Raw genomic sequence first — 19,055 nt, 5'->3', positions numbered from 1 at the left:
GAGAAGTGGATGAGACAATGTCACAGGCAGTTCACAGTCTGAGAAAGGAATTGGTGATGGAATAAGATGACGAAAGTGTACATGCTCTAAGAGCTGTGGAACAAAGCGGTACAGAAGTCCAGAGATACCCGCTCTGAGAGGAGGGACAGGAGAGGCCCTCAGTGAACAAGTGCCGTTTGAAATCTATGAGTAGGATGCAGATAGGGAAAAGGTCTTGCAGTTGAAAAAGTAGCCTGGGAAAACACGTGGAAGGAAGGATGCCAGCATTGCTCGGAGAGTAGGCACACAGTTTAATTTGTCCGGAGCTAAGATTCATGTAAAGAACTGATAGGAGATGAGCCTGGAACACAAGGCCGATGCTGTGTAGTGGAGCTCCGTGAGAGCCACACATCCGAGCTCTCGAGTGAGGAAGAAAAGGTGAAACGTAAAAGGGTCCCCTTGGGGGGAGCTGCCCTCCATGTGGTGGCGGACAGACTGAACCTTGGAGAAGCTGCAGAGAGGCCCCCAGGAAGCTGCTGTGGAGGCAGTGGCCCTCCGTCCCGGGAGAGCTGCACATAGTGTGTTCCACAAAGAACCGCGTGTACCGGCCAGCTGGGACTGTAGACGCACACAGGCACCAGCACCACAGCACCACACACTGCGTCTTTCTCTGGGCTAGTACAAATGGCCAGGAAACTTTTACTACATTGCCCCGTAAGACCACAGTGAAGAGTCTGAGGTCTTGAGTTCCAGAACCAGTTACTGCAGAAAATGTATTAGTGACTTATTTCACTCTTCCTTATTCGAAAAATGAATGTGTTGGGCTTGATGAATAAAGTGTCTTCTAAGACCTTTCAAATACTTTCACCTGAATCCTCAAGCTCCCTGTGTTCTTAGGGCCTTAAAGAATCTAGTACCTTTACCTCTTGTGGGATTTCTAATTCCCCAAAACCTAATGACCGAGGCTCCAGGTGTAAAGCCGCCTGAGGCCACACTGTGTCATCTCTGCACTTGCAGTGCAGGGTGGTGTAAACACCAGCAAACACGGGTTGACTAGGCTTTTAAAATTATCCCATATATTAAGATTCACATTGTTTTAATTAGTGATGACTTTTTAAAAATGTGTCTTATCCTCTTTTAAGCCCTTTTAATCCCCTTATTTCTCCTCCAAGATCATTTGAAACACAGTTGTCAAGAGTGGAAGCAGAGTTGCTCAGAAGAGAAGCCCCTCCCTCTTACGGACAGTTGATCGCTCAGGGTTTAATTCCGCCAGTTGAAGACTTTCCTGTTTGTTCGCCTAACCAGGTACGTCGCCGTTCACGGTTTCTGTTTCAGTGCCTCTTAAAACCGCGCCTGTACTTGTATGTGTGATAGTGGGCCCTCGACTCGGAATTTTTGTCACGAAGTCGAGCATAAAATATACGGAATTTGAAGTCATAATTGTTTCGTTGTATTTTAACAAATACCACAACATACAAAAGTATGCTTTTCATTCTTCTGATTTGGTTATGTGCCTCTTAAGCATTTTACTATTTAGGTTAATTTAGTACATTAAAACCAAAAGTGAACTTTTCTAAATTCTTTTCTACTTCAGCTGAACATGTAGAAAATTTGAGAATGAATACCAAAATTAATATGCTAGTAATATATTAGTAACATGCTAGAATAATCAGTAGTAATTAACAGTAATTGAAATGAAATTAACATTTCCTTTCAGCTTGTGGGAAAACTGTTTTACAGCTGGATTTTACAGTGTTTAAGGATTCATACCATTTTCTTTAAATATAACTTATTCCTTAATGTTTCTGAATTCTTTAAATTTTGGTTATGATTTTTAAATTTTCTTTTTCATTGACTAAAATTATTCCAGAATTCGTAAGGGTTTACACTTTCAAAATGTAAATTCCTCCAAAATCATTAATAAAAATTGTTCCCGGTATTAGAGTTAAGAAAAATTGATAAACAGTGTTTTCCAGTGATTTGATTTTGTTCAGAATGGAAGATCATTTTCTTTTTGGTAAATGAGATTTCCGATTACCTTATTTGCATCTTTTAGGAAATCTTTGGTGAGAATTTGTAGCTTTAAAACATCTCTGCATGTAATTTGCTAAGTAAATTCCACTGCTTTAATTCCGCCAGTTGGGATTTTGTGTGCAAAATGGGAAACCCGTAAATTGTGGCTTCCGCACACTGTGTCTGCCGTGGAGGTTTCCCTTTAGCTAGGAAATCAGTCAGTGGTTGGCACCATCTGCTCTCTCCACCACTTAGTAGCACCCACTGCCCCTGCACCTTCAGGAGTTTAGCCAACTGTGAAGGCAGAGGGAGCATAGTGCATGTTAGACAATCCTTGCCGTTAACACCAAGTGCAAGTTCAGGGTTTCCTAAAACCATCCTCAGGTTTGATAATTCGCTGGAAAGACTCAGAACCCACTGAAAGCTATTGTACTCGGTGGTTATAGTTTATTACAGAGAAAGGACCCAGATTAAACCGACTGAAGGAAGAGACACACAGGGCAGGGTTCAGGGTTAGGGCTCAAGACCCTTCTGATTATCCTCTTCCCGTAAAGGCAGGGCAGTATCACTCCTGACACAGATGCAGGATAGGATGTGAGGCATGTTGCCAACCAGGGAAGCTCGCTCACCCGAGACTCAGTATCCAGAGTTTTTACTGGGGCCAAATCCATCACATAATCATGATTAATCGCCACATGGCTGACCTCAAAGTCTAGCCCATGCAGAGGCTGACTGATAATTGCCGACCCAAAGCCTCCACCCAGCATCTGGTTGTTGGTGTGACACGGATCCTCCACCTAAGGTCCAGTTTTACTGTGTGGCTGGCTCCAGGGTCCAGGTCGTAACATTCCTACTGTGGATGGCATTCTGAGGGCTAAGAGGACATCCTGGAAGCAGAGAGTAAAAGTCAGGCCTCCCTTTGGGTAAGGTTTAATTCTTAACTACACACTGTACCATTTAGGGTTATAATTCCCTTGTAATTCCCTATATTCCCTATATAATTCCCTATAATTCCCTTGAGGGAATTCTATTTCAACAAGGCTTTAAAATAAAATATTTAAGAACAGTAAGGTAGATTTTATTCAGCTAATGATACTCAACTCCCAAGTTTGAAACTTTTGCTAACAATTTACCAGGTTGTCAGAGCAGTTCTTAAGAAAATAATCTAAATGACCATTTCATTCAAAATAGAAGTGCTTTCCGAGGAATGCTTTCTTCTGCTTCATAAACTAAATATATGAAATGATTCCTGAAACATTTATGGGATCTCTCATAGAATCTAATGTTAAATTGACCATTATAAATTAAAGAGACTTAAGGAAGGAGTGAGCTCTGCTTCACTGTGGACGACTGTCATGCTCCGGCCAGCACTAACGTGAGCCGGAGGCGTGGCTGACCTCGCGGGCAGTGGCCGCAGGAAAGGGAGGGATCTTGGAGGCGCCCCTGGTTCGCTGCTGCACGTGACCACATGCAGTGCTCACACACAGCCTTAGCACCTGCATGCTGAATGGTGAGGACCGAACCTCTGGAGAAGTTTCTTAGGGAAGTGAACCACTTCTCTTTCTTTTTTTAATAATTAGGTACTACTTAGAGGCGGACAACCTTAGTCACTCGTGTGGCAAATCTACATGTGCTGAATCTCTCAGTGACAGTCTGTGCTTCATTAAGGCCAGACTGTGAAATGTTCCTATCCTAGTGGCTCTCAGCTTTCTGTGAATTATATTCCTGGGGCTATGTTTGAAAGGCCTGAGTGGAAATCACAAATAAATTCAATAGCGGTCACAAAGAGTGACGAAGAAGACCCTGTGCTCTCACATCCTCCGTATTTTTTCACCCGTGAGGGGAAAGGCAGAGGAAAACAGGATCAGCACCTGAAGGGAGTAGTGGACTCTCCGGTGTTCCCTGGAAATACCAGCTGTTCATTGCTAAATGCCAGATTCAGGCACTTCTTTTCTGTAACCACTAGATGGAGCTCAAAGACTGTTTTATATAATACTGTATGTTTTGTTTTTAATAATCTGTAAACTCATTCATCTAGAAAAAAGTAGATATTTCTTTCAGTTGGGAAATATATACTAATTAAATCACTCCCATATGTACTAATTAAAAATCACCAACTGCAAAGAATAAGGGTATAACTTATGCTTAATGCTGTATTGTGGAAAATAAAACTTAATCTTTAAAGATAAGAAGGAATTCAGATGTGTCAGGTACCATTGTGTAGTGCGATAAACAGATTAATTTCTTTAGCCTTTTTTGTCTTCTGTGCTACGTTTACAAATAGGTTAATTAATTCTTTATTCCTGGGCCACATAACAAATATATTAATTCCTTTCGTTACAAATCCTCAGGATCCGTTCATTCAACAAATCCTTGAGAACCAGCTGTGAAATATGATTTTCACATGTTTTGGAAAATCTTGACTTTGTAAGTCAGGTCTCACTTGCTCTGTGTTAAAAACAACAACAAAAAGACCAAAAAAAAAAAAAAAAAAAAAAAAACAGGTAATGGGCCTAGTTTCCACACTGCTGCTGCTTTAGGTCATTTCATGGATTATGGTGGAGATTCTTCTACCTTCCTAGCTACGAGTATCGAGTAATTTTATGTTCTGACTTAGGTGCACTTTTAGGTTTGGATCACTAAGTGGAGTTTTGAAATAAAATAGCACTTATAATCGATATTAATGACCACTTTACAGTTGCATATAAGAAATGAACAGTTAAGAAAGTCTTAACACGGTCGCCATGGTTCAAGTTCTAGATTAGATTCCGTAGTGGGTGAAGCCGTGCAGGTAAGAAAACTTCCCTCACCCTGCATAGACCAACAGGGGCAACAGCGTTTCTAGCCACCACACGTTTTTATTAGAAGAGTGTTTTCATTCTTAGTACTTCATTGTCAGCGGTGTTAAAAGTCTCGTCTGCTCTTTGTAGGCTTCTGTTCTGGAAAACCTGAGGCTAGCCGTGCGGTCGCAGCTCGGATTCACCTCCATCAGACTCCCCATGGCAGGCAGATCCAGCAGCATTTGGAACCGGATCTTTAATTTTGCAAGATCACGTCATTCGGGGTCTTTGGCTCTGGTCTCGGCAGATGGTGATGAGGTCGTCCCTAGTCAGAGTACCAGCAGAGAACCTGAAAGAAACCACACTCACAGAAGTCTGTTTTCCGTGGAGTCAGACGACACCGACACGGAAACTGAGAGAAGAGACACGGCAGGAGCGTCTGGTGGGGTTGCTGCTCCTTTGCCCCAGAAAGTCCCTCCCACAACAGCAGTGGAAGCAACGGTGGGAGCCAGTGGAAGTTCCTCAACCCAGAGTACCCGAGGCGGCCACACGGATAATGGAAGGGATGCAACAAGCGGGGAACCCCCAAGTGTGAGTCCAGCCCGACACCAGCTCTCAAGTGCACTAAGTCGTATGACTCAGGGGCTGCGCTGGGTACGTTTTACATTAGGGCGGTCAAGCTCCGTCAGTCAGAACCAGAGTCCTTTGAGACAGCTTGATAACGGGGCCAGTGGAAGAGAGGAAGATGACGATGTTGAAATGCTAATTCCAGTTTCTGATGGAGCTTCAGACTTGGATGTGAATGACTGCTCTAGACCTCTTCTTGATCTTCCCTCAGACCAAGGACAAGGCTTCAGGCAGCCATACACTGCAACAAACCCTGGAGGAAGGCCAGCTAATCGAGATGGCCCCTGCGAGCGCTGTGGCATTGTCCACACGGCGCAGATCCCGGACACTTGCTTAGAAGCGACGCTGAAAAACGAAACGAGTGATGATGAGGCTTTGTTACTTTGTTAGGTACGAATCACATGAGGGAGATTGTATACAAGTTGGAGCAATATCCATTCATTGTTTTGTAACTTTACAATTGAACTAGTATTAATTTAAAAAGGAAAAAGATGCAGGGTGATTTCTTATTATATGTTAGCCTGCATGGTTAAATTAAACAATTTGTAACTCTATGAACTTCAGAGTTTGCTATTTTAGCAGCTAAAAATGCATTATGTATTCATGTTGTTCAATAATGTTCTTCCATTTGTTTCTCATTGTTTTTATCCTGGTACTGTAGTTCATGTTAGAAAAATGGCTGCTGAAACTCATTTGATGTCAGTTCATCCTACGTTGTAACGATTATTTGTACAAAATAGCTTCTTTTAATTGAACACTTTCTGCTTTTGCCAGTACATCTTGTAACTTAATACATTAGATGTTATGGTTGTTATTGTACTCCCAAGGGGGAAAAAAAGAACCTTATATTCACCTGTGTTTTTATTTATATAACATTTGTCTAAATATTATTGGGTTTCATCGTAATAAGAGCTTGTCAGAGGGAATAAAAAAACCTTGCCTAAAATTTTTTCTCTTATGTTGAACATGCAGTGATATGAAATTTAGATAGAATTAGATTAAATTAATAGCAGAAACAGAACTCTTTTATAGATTTTTCTAATATTGACTTTAATACTCTAATATGGTACAAACCAAATGGTAAATCCCAAGTCATTTCTTTTTTCATCTCTGTTGAGGGACAGGATTAAGCGGATGAAGATATTCTACTATGCATTAAATCTTGAACTTTATAAAATGTGTACAAAAGTTGTACAAGATAAGTTCCAGCCGGTCATGTCTTTCCCTGATGCAGGGCTGTGCTTGCATTGCACCCCAGGGATTTGCACTGAAGCCGTACACGTCTCAGATGAGTTTGGTGCGCACGCACTCTCACTTTAAATACTATTATTTGCTACCACAGTGACTATATATTTCCATAGCTTTGGGGGTCGTGGGGGGCATTTTTATTACAACTTGAAATTGCTTTGCTGGTTTTATATTTATTTTGTTGTATTTAAAGACTGCATTATTATAAGAAAGTGACTTTTTCAATATATTTTATTCATGAGGGGGATCATGCTACACGCTGAAAAACAAATTAAGAAATCATTTAGGTCAGCCCCCTATTTTAAGTAGACGGATTTGCAAACCCCACATTATTTTTATCGTCAGTTCTTGTTTATTTATTCTTTAGGTGTCTGTTTTAGTAGCTTAATGACTGAGTATGAAAAAATGTATTTGTGTGTGATTATTGCTATTTATTAAATTTTAAATACTTTGCTGAATGTCATTTTCAAGCATGTTTGAGGTCTTGTGTATTTGTCGTGTTATGCTGTCAGGAAGAACTGACTGAAATGTTTTAATATGTATCAAAAATTAAACTGACTTTTTTTGTATTGTTTTGGGGTACTTTTTAAATCAGAGTTGCTCTTTATTTTTGTTTCTTTTGGTTCATATACAAATTCAGGCCATAAAATACATAGCATGTCTAGAAGAAAAATAAAAAGGGGGATGATATTCTTCGTCAACTACTTTATAATAAAGTAGTAGTTTATGCCAGTACTGGAGGATTAGAATCCCTAAGACCTGAATATTATTTTGTCTTTGAAAAAAAAAAAAAAACACTGCCTCTGATTGATGTATCTTCAAAGCTGCAGAAAATCAGCTCTCTTGTTATAATATGTAAGGATGCATTTCAGACCCTGTAGAATATACTACTATGTGTAGGTTTGGGGGGGGTTAGTTTCCTGGCATGTGTTCAATTTTGTTTATTAACTCTTAAGTCTTCCCGGGTCGAACGGTGGAAAGTGCACCTCTCACCCTCCCCCGGCCCCCGTCTTTCAGCTCCCTGCAGAGAGACAGGCACCAGTGCCAGCTTCTTCTGCACCCCCCCCCCAGAAGTGCCATGCAGATACATAAGTATACCCATATATATGCAAGTTGTACCATACTGTGCATACTTTGTAACCTTTTCAAGGGAAAATATGTCCGAGTTATATTGAAAGTAAAGTTAGGTATTTCTGTTACTCGATTCTTTGCATTAGAGCATTGGTCTATTCTGAGTGTGTGTCTGCTGTTTCCCTCCTCAGGGTATCCTAGTTACCCCAAAGCTGTTTATCACATGAATCCGCCCTTCCTTTACTATTTGAAATGACCCTTTTGTCATATAGTAAATTTCCATATTATTGGGCTATGCTTTGAGACTCAGATTCCATTTCTTTTTATTGATCTGCCTTTCCTTTTTTTACCAGTCCTAGACTGTTATAATGACTAATTTTAAGTGTTTTGAATATTCACGTTTATTTTTCCATTGGAACTTTGGAAGCCACTTGTTGAGTTCTGCAAAACAAATCCACTGGTACTTATATTTTTTTAGATAGATTTACTTTTATAGAAACAGTGAAATTTGACATCATTATGTTAAATTTTCTAAACCATGGTGCCCATATGGTCCTTTCAAGAAGCCATCTAGTGGTTTATTTCAGCATTACAGTCACTTATTTTGCAACTCAATTAGTTCAATTACTTGTTTTTTGTAACATTCAAATGAACTTCTTTGAAGGCAAAACTGTAAATTAAATTGTAGATGGGGCTGGATATGAGTTTGGAGCTCCAAAGAAATCTACAATAAACTTTTAACTGTGTTCTTATTAATAACGGATCAAAGCTTTAAGAGTTCCTCTGTGGAGTCCTGTGTGATAATGCCGACTAGGTGAAAATGGAATTAGTGGGCTCTTCTTATGTGCCCCTGTGCTCTGTGACAGGCCATCAGATATAAATAGGATGTAGTTTTCATTGCCCAGAAGTTCATAGATGAATGCCCTGAAGTACGAAGAGGGGAAGTTAGGTCCTATTGCTTCTGTGTAGAAACTTCATTCTTTCATAGGAACTTTCCTCTTTTTTCTCCTTTTTGATTCAAACTGGCCTCATCCAGCAGCCCAACTCACCCGCCTCCCTCGCTCTCCCCGATTCCTTTAATCATTAAGCCCTCAGGACAATGATTCTGGTCGGCATCAAATCTTAGAAGCAAAGCCTCAGAGACAGAGCTTCAGTCAAACTAGAGATAATATACAGGCCCAGAAAGGTGGCAAAGCCCAGCAAAGGGACGCCAGGGCTGGTGTCAGGACTGACCAGCTGCCTCCCCCCCTAGTGCTGCCCGACCAATCAGCAGAGACCACGCCCTGACTCCCTTAGTCACCGTGATTCATGACTTCTCCCCTAGGTCATCCATTCCCTGGAAGCCATCACGAGGCTGGGTCTTTGAGCATTAACTCACCCGTGACTTTGGGCGTGGGTGACGTCTTAAAAATAAACCCTTACTCTCTTCACTGCAAGCTTTTGTTTGTGTCTTACTGGACTGTGATGCTCCCAGGCAAACGGACCCCATTGGTCCGGTATCGGTTTCCTTCACCTACGTTTTCACTGCGTTTACCGTGTCTGGCAGTAAATACCTTTTATGTCAAGAAAGTAATTGTCCTCCAAGAAGTATTTCTTTAAGATGAACAATTTTAATGAAGAAGAAACACGCAACGCCATTGCTATGCAGTTATAGTGGAGAAATGACAGCATACAATTAGATAGCTTAGAGGGTGCAGAGGTAAACACGTTCCAGGTCAGAGGAGGGAGGGAGCCGAGGTGGGACTAGTCCGTGTTAGGCGGGGCCACACCCGACAGCTGTCTCTCTCTGTGCCTATGCTTTGGCTTTTACACCGATCTCCTCGCACATCTGGGGCATCAGAGTCTCAACACTGCCATGTCTGCCTGACCACATAACTTTATAAACAGTGTCGTAAGGGCTCCCGAACAGCCTCTGCCGCTCCTGCTTCGCCCCCAGCTGCAGCATGACCCAGCATCTCCCAAGATCCCTGAAAAAGTTGGAGTAAACCCCAGTGAGGTCTGCCTTGAATCCCATTTGCCTTAGGCACTCACTGCCTCGGGGGTTCTGTTTTAAGTTCAGGGCGCAGGGAGACTAGAAACATAGTAGGTAAATTCTCTTGCAGACACCCTGCAGGTTAGTCGTTTGTCACCAAGTCTAAAGTCAAAATGCAAAGGGTGGAAAGGAGATCGATCAGTGGTCGCCAGGGCCGGGTGGGGGGGCGGCGGGGGCCGTGGGGGAGGAATAACTGCAGAGGGGCGCAAGGAAGCTTTCAGGGGTGATAGAAATACTCTCCGTCTTGATCGTAGTGGTTACATGGCTGCGTGTCTCTGTCAAAATTCATAGTGCTGTGCACTTAAAAAAGATCAGTTCTACTCTGTGTGTTGTACTCTATTTAAATGCTTAAAAATACATAAAATATAAAATTTTGACCTTATTTTTGTCTAGAGCAAAAATCTAAACGGTATATGTTTTTTAAGGATTTTTAAAAGATTTTTATTTATTTATTTTTAGAGAGTAAAGAGAGAGAGAGAGACATCAATGTGCGGTTGCTGGGGGTAATGGCCTGCAACCTAGGCATGTACCCTGACTGGGAATCGAACCTGCAACACTTTGGTTCGCAGCCCTCGCTCAATCCACTGAGCTACGCCAGCCAGGGCTAACAGTATATGTTTTTATTTATTTACTTTTGAGGCAGGATACTAAGAAGCTGGGAAAATCCCTTGGTGAGTGGATTGGGGAAACAGAGACAAATGGTTAAGTGGTTGAGCAATTTACAGCCAGTTAATAAATGACAAGTTTGTCTTCCCTAGCCAAGGATATTCAGGAGTAAAAGGTTCACACATTCCAGACCATTCCACGGCAGACCTCCATCCTAGCTTCTCTTTGGTGACATTCTCTGAAGGTGAAACTCACCCGAGAATAACACTGATCCCTCTATACGCTCATTTTGGTTCATCAACATGTTAAAGGACACACCTGGAAAGCTGATGAATATTCCATTTAGATTATTGAGATCTGCCCCTGAGGCCCCCCTAAAATTCCCACCTTTAAAAAAAATAGATAAAAATCTTTAAGACAACAGACCCAGTGTGTGCTCTCTGTGGAGCACATCCCTACCCCCCCCCCCCGCCCCCCACTCATGACAGACACACACACTTCTTTTCTTGGGTGTGTATCTTTGCTTTGTTCTTCCCAATCTCTAAAGGTTTTCAGGAGACTTGCAACCAGGGGAGCAGTGGGCAGCGGCAGCTCGTCCAGGCTAACGAACCCCTTGAACCTGTCTCCAAGGGCCTTCTCTTGCCTCTCTAACTTGTCATCTGAGTCCACCAGGCCAGCTGGCTCACTTCCTCTGCCTCTGAGACTTCCTCTAGAGGGCCAAGGCAGCTTTGGTGACACCCTTGCCTCTTAAGAAAATTGTTCTCAAGACCAGTAGGAGTATTTCATATGCAGTGGATCGCATGCTTAAAGGGTAAAACTGTTAATACGAAGAAAATTGCTAGAATAGAAAAATAAAACAATTGGTTTTGCTAATAACATCTAACAAGCTCTATGCTATGGCCTGACATGCGTTGTCTCATCGAAAGCATACGGCCCCCTGTCCTGGGTCAGCACTACCACTAGGGGGAGCACGAGGCCTCGACAGTTAAGGTACTGAGCTAAGGATCCACAGATGGTAAGCCATCCATCCACCACTCAAGCTCAGATCAGCCTGGCTCCCAAATCCAAGCGCATTTATTTTATTTTACTCCGTTACACTTTTTCTAATTAAGGGAGCACTCTTATGATTTCCTTAAGTATTATTATAATCCTGGAACGTATTTTGCTAAAAAAAAAAAAACGCTCCAAAATAACTTGGGAACCATGGCACAATGCAGGTGAGAGGAGCAGGAGAGTTTCTGCAAGCACGAGCTAGTGCTGCGGGCAATGCGGACAGAAGAAACATTCTGGCCGAGCCGGGTCCCTGTGGCATCACTTGAGAAGGCTGTGTGTTCCTTGTTCAAGGAGAACAATGGTAAGCCTGGAAGTTATCTGGATAACTGTTTTGTTCCCGGGTCCTGGGAATGTTGCCTTATATGGCAAAAGGGACTTTGCAGTTGTCATGAAGTTAAGGATTTCGAAATGGGGAAATTGTTACCAGGCTACCCAGGTTTGTTTGCCTGTACACATCACAGCCCAAGAAGACATGAATAGGAGTTTGCAAGAAAGAAAGTAAGGGTTTCTTTTCAAGAAGTGGAGCACCCCCAGAGTCAGAGCTGGTGAGCTAACGCTCAAAGACCTGGCTTCCAGGGGATGGGTTATATAGCAGCGGGGGGACCACTGATCATGGTGACTGAGGGGAGTTAGGGCCATGGTCCAGTTCGTGGTCTGTACCGATTGGTCAGTGCTAGGGGAGGAGGTAGCTGATTGGTGCATCTGGTCCTAATGTCAGCCTAATGACAGCGTCACTTTGTTGGGTTTTCCCACTTTTCTGGTCCTGGAGCTAAAACACAACTAAGGCCCAGATATCATCTCTAGCTTGTCTGAAACTCTCTCTGGCCAATAGACCTGAGTCTTCATTCCTAAGATGATTCGATGCTGGCATGACCCTCATTGTCCTCCAGGATTAACAGTTAAAGGAGTGGACATCCAAGGGAGAAGGGGGCAGGGGAGTCAGGGTGTTGGATGAGGCCAGTGTGAATCACAAGGCAAAGAACAGAAAATGTCACATAAATCTCAGCTGCTGCTGCTGGTGTGGCTGTTCCAGGCCACCATGTCCCCCTTCTACCCAGACGAGGTGCTTCAGGCAAGCATGCCTTCCGAGCTATGTGGTGGCCCCAGAGTCAGAGGGCTGCTCCCACCTGCATTGCATGTGATTGCTGAATGGTGAGAAAATGCCACCCTGCCTCTCGGCTCAAGGACCCCGAGACCGGTCTGCTGAGAGCAGCCACAGTGATGACAGGTGTCACACACTGCCTGTGGCCGCCTTTCCGAACAGAGCTCAGTGCAGCAAACACATGGAGCAGCCCCAAATCTAGCAAGCGAGCCCCTTGGTCTCCGGTTCACTCACCTTGACCGGAGAAGAGTTCGACACTGAGACTATGCAGGGCACTCTCTGGATGGGCTTCTGTCCCTGTGCCCAGAATCACAGACTGGAAAGGCATGAAGGGTGGCTCTTACCAGCTCTTCTCAAACAGCAACTCACTCTTCAGTTGATGCGACAGAGGCCCTGAGAGTGACTTCCCAAGCCCACACCAACAGCTGGCATCAGAGCCAGGGTTAGGCTGTAATTCCTCAGTTTCCTTTTCCACCCTTCCAGGCTGCTTACCCCCCTCTCCTATTGCTGAGTCAGGTATAATAACCTCATTGCCCTGCCAGAGACTTCAATCCCAGTGTGAGCCTGGGGACCGGGGCTTCCGACAGACCCCAGCGCCAGCATGCAGGCTGGAGACGCTCAGCTCTGCCTGCCGGTCTCTCCTCGCTCACAGGCCATCACCACCCCTTCAGCTTCTCCATCAGGTGGAAACAGCGGGGCCTGGGGCCTGAGTAGGAGTGGGGATGGGCCGGGAGAACAGCAAGAGCAAACTCAATGCCTCCAGGATGGCTGCGGACTTAAATCCAAAAGGGCCTGGTGAGTTTATTTCCCCAGAACCACTCAGCAAAGAAAGTCATGACTTGTCCCTCCACCTTGCTGTCCCTTTAGACCATCAGTAGGGGCTGGGAAGGTCCTCCTGCCAAGATGCTCTCACCTGTGCTTCACAGCAGGTGTGTTTCTCTGTGTTAAGCACTGACAGTCATGGTAACCCTCCCTTAAAAAACTAGCCCACTGGGGAGTACAGTGGTCCTCCCTTATCCGTGGTTTTGTTTTCTTTGGTTTCTGTTACCTGCAGTCAACTCTGGTCTGAAAATATTAAGTGGAAAGTTTAGAAACAAACAACTCATAAGTTTTAAATCGCAGGCCCTTCTGAGTAGAGTGATGAAATCTCGCCATCTCGCTCTGTCCTGGGTTTGGTAGTATCCATGTTTTCAGGTATGCGCTGGGGGTCTTGGAACATGTCCCCCCATGGATTCAGGGGGACTCATGTAAGGTGTCCTCAGACAGACTTCAATCAGTCAACCAACCTGATTGTTTCTCCGGCAAAAACAGCAGGAGTCTTGTTCCCCGCGTCCTCCCCAAACTGAGTGTCTCCCTGATGCTTGTTCCCTTCCCATCGAGGGCCCTGCGTGTCTGGGTGGGGAGGCGGCTGAGTAGGGCAAAGGAAACGGAGACAAGGGTGTTCTGAGGACCCACTTCCCTCTGAGCACACTTGCCCAGGCACAGCCTTCCACCTGGGGTGGGCCAATAACTCCCAGAAAGGGGGACAACCCCTTCCGCCAGCCCGCATGTCTCCTGAAGCTGGCCCACCACTCTCTTCCACTGCCGTGAGAGAATCTCAGTGAGCCGTTTCCTCCTGCTTTGGCGACATCCTCAAACCCCCCTTTCTGATGAAAGTTCACGTTCATTAAACGTGGGAAGTTTGTGCTGTGCTGTGTTGCAGGGCATTTCATGATATACAGTGTCTAAGACAAGGAAGCCTTTGAGATCACTCACCTGGGCAGTTTCAGAAAGGATGTCACGACTGCCCTGACATCCAATCTTATTTCCCTAGGGTGGTGCTTACCGGCAGAGCTTGTAAGTTTTGTTATATTTATAATCACTCCTTTCACCTTCACACAATGGTCTTTTGACAATAATTGCATAACTTTCTTGGGTTTCTTTTCCTTGGCTTGAGAGCCAGATCTATGGAACTTGCAATTATTGGTGCTGTCTAATGTTTAATCATTCTGTGACTTGTGCAACCTGAAACTTGAAGAAACTTGGCAATCATAATACCTTGCATTTCACTATTGAAAATGCCATCTTGAGGTCACATGTGCCCGCCTGGTTTCCAAACTCAAAGGCGTCATCCTGGGCTGTCAGCTGCAAACGACAAAAGATCTCAAGTAAACCAGCTTCAGCAAACAGGAGAAAACCTAGGGGAGGGGACTTCAGGCACGGTTGTTTCGAGAGCTCTAACGAGGTCAGAAGAACCCCATCTCTTTCCATCTCTCCACCTGTTCTCCGTGTGGGCTCGGCTCACTGAAGGGTGGAGTCCCTGGGTTGTCTAGACAGCTGCCAGGGCCTCTGGTTTGCACCCTTCCGAATTCAAGTCCAGGAGGAAGGAACACACTCCTGGGCAGCCGATCTTACAGAAGTCTTCGGGTCCGCTCTCGTTGGGCACAAGTCGTCTGCCTGAGACAGGCACCCGCCCCTGAACACACGGGCGAGGCTATGGGGGTTTCCTGCTGTGACTGGGCAGTCAACTCGGTGGAGAAGCTCAGTCTCAGAGCCAGAGGGCCCAACAGTTGCATCAAGGCAAATGCTCTGAAAACGCCGGTGGAGGATTTCCCACCAAAGACACTGCAGGGACTGTTGGATAAGGACAAGAGACACTGGGACAGCAGATGTCCACCCCAGTCCAACCTCTCTACGGCATTTGATCTGGGTGCCCTTGAAAATCTGCATCACCACCTTCCCTGCACAGTGCTGTCTGCTCTCCCTGAGTGCTGGGAAGGGATGGCCCGTGGCTGTCCAACCCTGCCCCCCCGGAGTAACCACACAGAGTTCAGACTCACCTTGCTGTCACCTCCTCTGTGCCTCTACCTACTCTGTTCCCTCAGCCGAGAACCCCATTCCTCCTCCCATCCCTCGTTTCTGCGTGTTCATGTCCTCCGCATGCTGGTTCAGATCTCTATGAAACTTCATATTTAATTTTCTTCAAGGCAGAAATAAGCTCTCCCTTTCCTCCAAACTCTTATTATGCTCTCTCAAAGGCAGGCTTTTTTTGCATTAGACATTCCGCTATATATTGAAACAGGTATGTGTGTCACATCACCTCTTAGCTCCTGGAGCTCAGGGATGTGATTTATCCTGATCACTTACCCCTCTAAGCAATCCCCCTTTGGGGTGGGTCCTTATAAAGCTGGCATTCGCCGAGCAAACATGGATGGCGCTTCCCATGTTACTGAGGTGCATTCGCGTGCATCAGCAGAAGCCTGGCTGGAGGGGAAGAACAAGTACTATCCCAGTTTCACATGTGAGGAAGATACCAGTTTTGTACCAAGAGGATAGAAGATGTAACTGAAGACTTCTCAACTAGTTTTACGGGAAGCTGGGAGAAAAAAAAACACCTCGATCTTCGGAGTCACATTACCTGTTACTTTCCAAGAAAAACTGGCTGGTATGTATTGTATCATTAAAACCTGGAGAATAGTTGATACCAAGCCGTTTTCGTTTCAGACAGATGAAATATTTCACCCTGAACTTTCAGTCTGCCAGTTGCTGGGATTGTGTGATAATTTGATCCTCGTGTAAAGAATATTTAAAAGGAAATCCAGATCCAGCGTGCTTGCTGGCTGGTGTGGGTGTTGTCACTGTTGCTGCTAACGGTGGTGGTCACCCCCTTGAGTGGTGACCCCCCCGCACCCCCCTCCCCGCCCCTTGAGTGCGAGTTGGCGCAGACACACTGCCAGTGAGGTGGATCTCGTTCCCCAGCGTGGCCTTCGCTCTTAAAACTCCCCGATCTCTCCCCTGCAATGGCGGGATGTCCACTATAAAGCCACATGCAAGGCGACCTAAAGGCGTCTGGGGTCAGAACTGTGCAGATCCGCTCGGCCCGAGCCTCCGGGCGCCGGCCGGGTAGTTCCGGGGTGGAGCCGGCGTCCGTCCGGAGGCCCAGTGACACCCGGGCCCGCTCAGGCACTCCGGACTTGCCCGCGGTTTGCAGCAGCGGGAGGGAGCCGGAGCTTGCGGACCGTCCCTGGGTATCGTGAAGGAGGCCGACCCCCTGCTCGCCCCCCGCCATGGCAGCGCCCTCGCGGCTCCTGATCCGCGGGGGCCGCGTGGTCAACGACGACCTCTCGCAGGTGGCCGACGTGCTGGTGGAGGACGGCGTGGTGCGGGCGCTCGGGCGCGACCTGCTGCCGCCCGGGGCAGCGCCCGCCGGGCTGCGGGTCCTGGACGCGGCGGGCAAGCTCGTCCTGCCCGGCGGCATCGACACGCACACTCACATGCAGTTCCCCTTCATGGGCACGAGGTCCGTGGACGACTTCTACCAGGGCACCAAGGTACCCACCCCGCCCTCCCTCACCCCGACGCCCGGCAGAGCCCTCTGGCCACCTCTCCGGCCGCCTCGGGGTGCAGAGCAGAGCCACCCCGCACCTGCACGGCGGCCAATGAGCTGGTGCAGAGCGGGGGCTCAGGTTCTCCACGCCGAGCTCCCTCTTTTAGGGTCCGCTTCTCGGTGGTATCAGCCCACCTCGGCTACACAAGCTCGAGGCAATGGATTCCCTTGCCCTCGTTTCTTTACGCCTTTACCCTCCTGCTCCCCCGTGTTCACTGGTGTTCCACGGCAATCCACCGCCTTCTGTAATGTGGTCAGCTGGCACTCCCAGACACTCCCCCTCATCCTCGGTTTCCTGCCGGAACCAAACGAAAAATACCTTCACCTAGTAGTTCCTGCCTTGACTCAGGTTAGCAGTGCGTGGCGGGTGGCGAGCTGTGGGGTGGGCTGGCGCCGGCGTGTCCACCCTGTTTGCCTCCACCCTCTAGTAGAAAAATTACAGCGGGGCAAGTGTTTCTGAGAGAAATACTCCAGATACGATCCCCCCAGCATCCAGGCGGCCTGGGCCCATCTCTTCTCTGTCTTGCTCTTCACCCCTTCCTGCCCTTAAATACAGCCTCAAGATTCCCGCTGCTTGGGCACCTGCAGCTCTGCTGATGAGAGGGGAGGGTCAGATCACCCATCTCCTGTGGGAGAGCTTGGGTTTCTCTAGACAGAAGAGCGTGGACTTGCAGGAGTGTCCAGCACATGGCCTGCCGGCTGCACACAGCTCAGGCTGGCTATGAATGCAGCTCAACACAAAATTGTGAATTTACTTAAAACATTATGAGATCTGTGGGTGTGTGTGATTACATGTTATTTAACATGTGGTCCAAGACAACTTTTCTTCTTCCAGTGTGGCTCAGAGATGCCAAAAGGTCAGACACCCCTGGAGAGGTTCAGGTGAATGAAAGAACCTTCAACCAGGGCTCCTGTGAGCAGGGGTAGGAGATGAGTAGGGCAGCCTTACTGGAACGTGTATTTAAAACTCCACTTAGCATTTCCCCTAAAGTGAAGCCCTCACCCTCCTTGAGGCTGGCGTTCTGGGCGGTGGTGAGGGAACTGAAAGTGCTGATACCCTTAAGGCCTGAGCTCTTCACTCAAGGATGTGCCTGAGGCTTCCCCAAACCTCGTGTGTGAAACGCCCACAGCTGCTTGTTCCAAGTATGGGCAGAGCAGGCCCTCAAAGCAGTCCTGACCATTGTTGTTTACCCTGGTGGTTTCTAACAGTTTTATTCTCCTTATATCTCCCTCTTCCACGTTCCCTAAACATCTATGATTGGCCAGAATATGTAACAGAAACAAAAAAGAGAATGATTTGCCCCAGAGAAAGGGGTCCGGGGCAGGCTGCTCACACCAGGCTTTGGAAGTCTTCCTCCCCCAGTGACTAACTGCCAACCTTCGCCCTCGGGGCAACGGTCAAAGTCTTTCTACGACAGACCGTTATTTATTTTGAAAATGGAACATTCATTTTTCCCTTTTGCCAAAAACTGAAATTTGCTAAATCTTAATGAACATATTTTTAAATTGTATGTGAAATGTTCAGACATCAAAGCAATGCAATTATTAAAAATTAGAAAAATAACAGAAAGTAGAAAGAAGAATAATGTTACGTCGTCTCCCATATGACAAGCGATATTGTAGCATGTGGCCTTTATGCTTTTTAATATGCTTTATTTTATGTAACTGAGATTGTACTGTGCATGTGTACATACCTGTATACAAACTTTTGTAACCTGTTTTCAGTTGTAGCACAGGCACTTTCTGTTGTCATAGACTCATAATTAACAAAGTGGTTTGTTGAGGGCAAAGTATTTCATGGACACTCCCTGCCGTTTGCCAGGTGGGAGCCCTGTGTGGCTCCACCCCCTCATTGTTTCCCTTTCTCTCATCAGGACTCCAGAGAAAGCAGCCATGCAGAGGGGGTGGGATCCCTTTCTCAAGATTATCTATGTGTGCCCCAAGGTCCTAGGGGGTGATTCTTAGTCTCCGTCTGCTCCTTGGCCACTCTGGGATTCGCAGCACAGACAGATTCCCAGTGCCATCCTGAAAAGGCAGGTCATTGGAACACGCTATATGGTCTGTTGCCAACATCTTGAAGAACTTAGGGCCAGCTGTTTCTCCAGGCATGTGCATACTTAAAGGTCGTCAGAACATTCAACAAAAACATGTTCGTCACAAGTTCAGGATCTTAAGCAG

The 19,055-nt window shown here is 46.1% G+C and overlaps 2 protein-coding genes and 1 long non-coding RNA gene across 4 annotated transcripts in view; 2 read left to right on the top strand and 1 right to left on the bottom strand.

Annotated features, from left to right (window-relative positions):
• The window catches only part of LRP12 (LDL receptor related protein 12), a 71,537-nt gene extending 64,316 nt beyond the window's left edge, over nucleotides 1-7,221 (top strand). For both annotated transcript variants that reach the window (XM_028533810.2, XM_028533809.2), the window contains 2 exons: nucleotides 1,152-1,284; nucleotides 4,923-7,221. In XM_028533810.2, the coding sequence (XP_028389611.1) occupies nucleotides 1,152-1,284; nucleotides 4,923-5,789 (1,000 nt within the window). In that variant the 3' untranslated portion in view covers nucleotides 5,790-7,221. The remainder of the gene's footprint in view (nucleotides 1-1,151; nucleotides 1,285-4,922) is intronic.
• Nucleotides 7,222-14,436: 7,215 nt separating this feature from the next.
• Nucleotides 14,437-16,130, bottom strand: LOC118501757. The gene is made up of 2 exons (XR_004904413.1): nucleotides 15,909-16,130; nucleotides 14,437-15,754 (listed from the first exon to the last, which is right to left on the bottom strand). It is a non-coding gene; the product is annotated as an uncharacterized LOC118501757 (long non-coding RNA).
• A 287-nt stretch (nucleotides 16,131-16,417) lies between these two features.
• Nucleotides 16,418-19,055, top strand: part of DPYS (dihydropyrimidinase) — a 69,372-nt gene continuing 66,734 nt past the window's right edge. The window contains exon 1 of the mRNA XM_028533854.2: nucleotides 16,418-16,821. Within this exon, the coding sequence (XP_028389655.1) occupies nucleotides 16,558-16,821 (264 nt within the window). The 5' untranslated portion in view covers nucleotides 16,418-16,557. The remainder of the gene's footprint in view (nucleotides 16,822-19,055) is intronic.

This window comes from Phyllostomus discolor, chromosome 7 (genome assembly GCF_004126475.2).
Source record: "Phyllostomus discolor isolate MPI-MPIP mPhyDis1 chromosome 7, mPhyDis1.pri.v3, whole genome shotgun sequence".
Classification (NCBI taxonomy): Eukaryota; Metazoa; Chordata; class Mammalia; order Chiroptera; family Phyllostomidae; genus Phyllostomus; species Phyllostomus discolor.
Note: the sequence above shows the minus strand (reverse complement) of the source record. Positions and strands in the feature narration are given on the sequence as shown.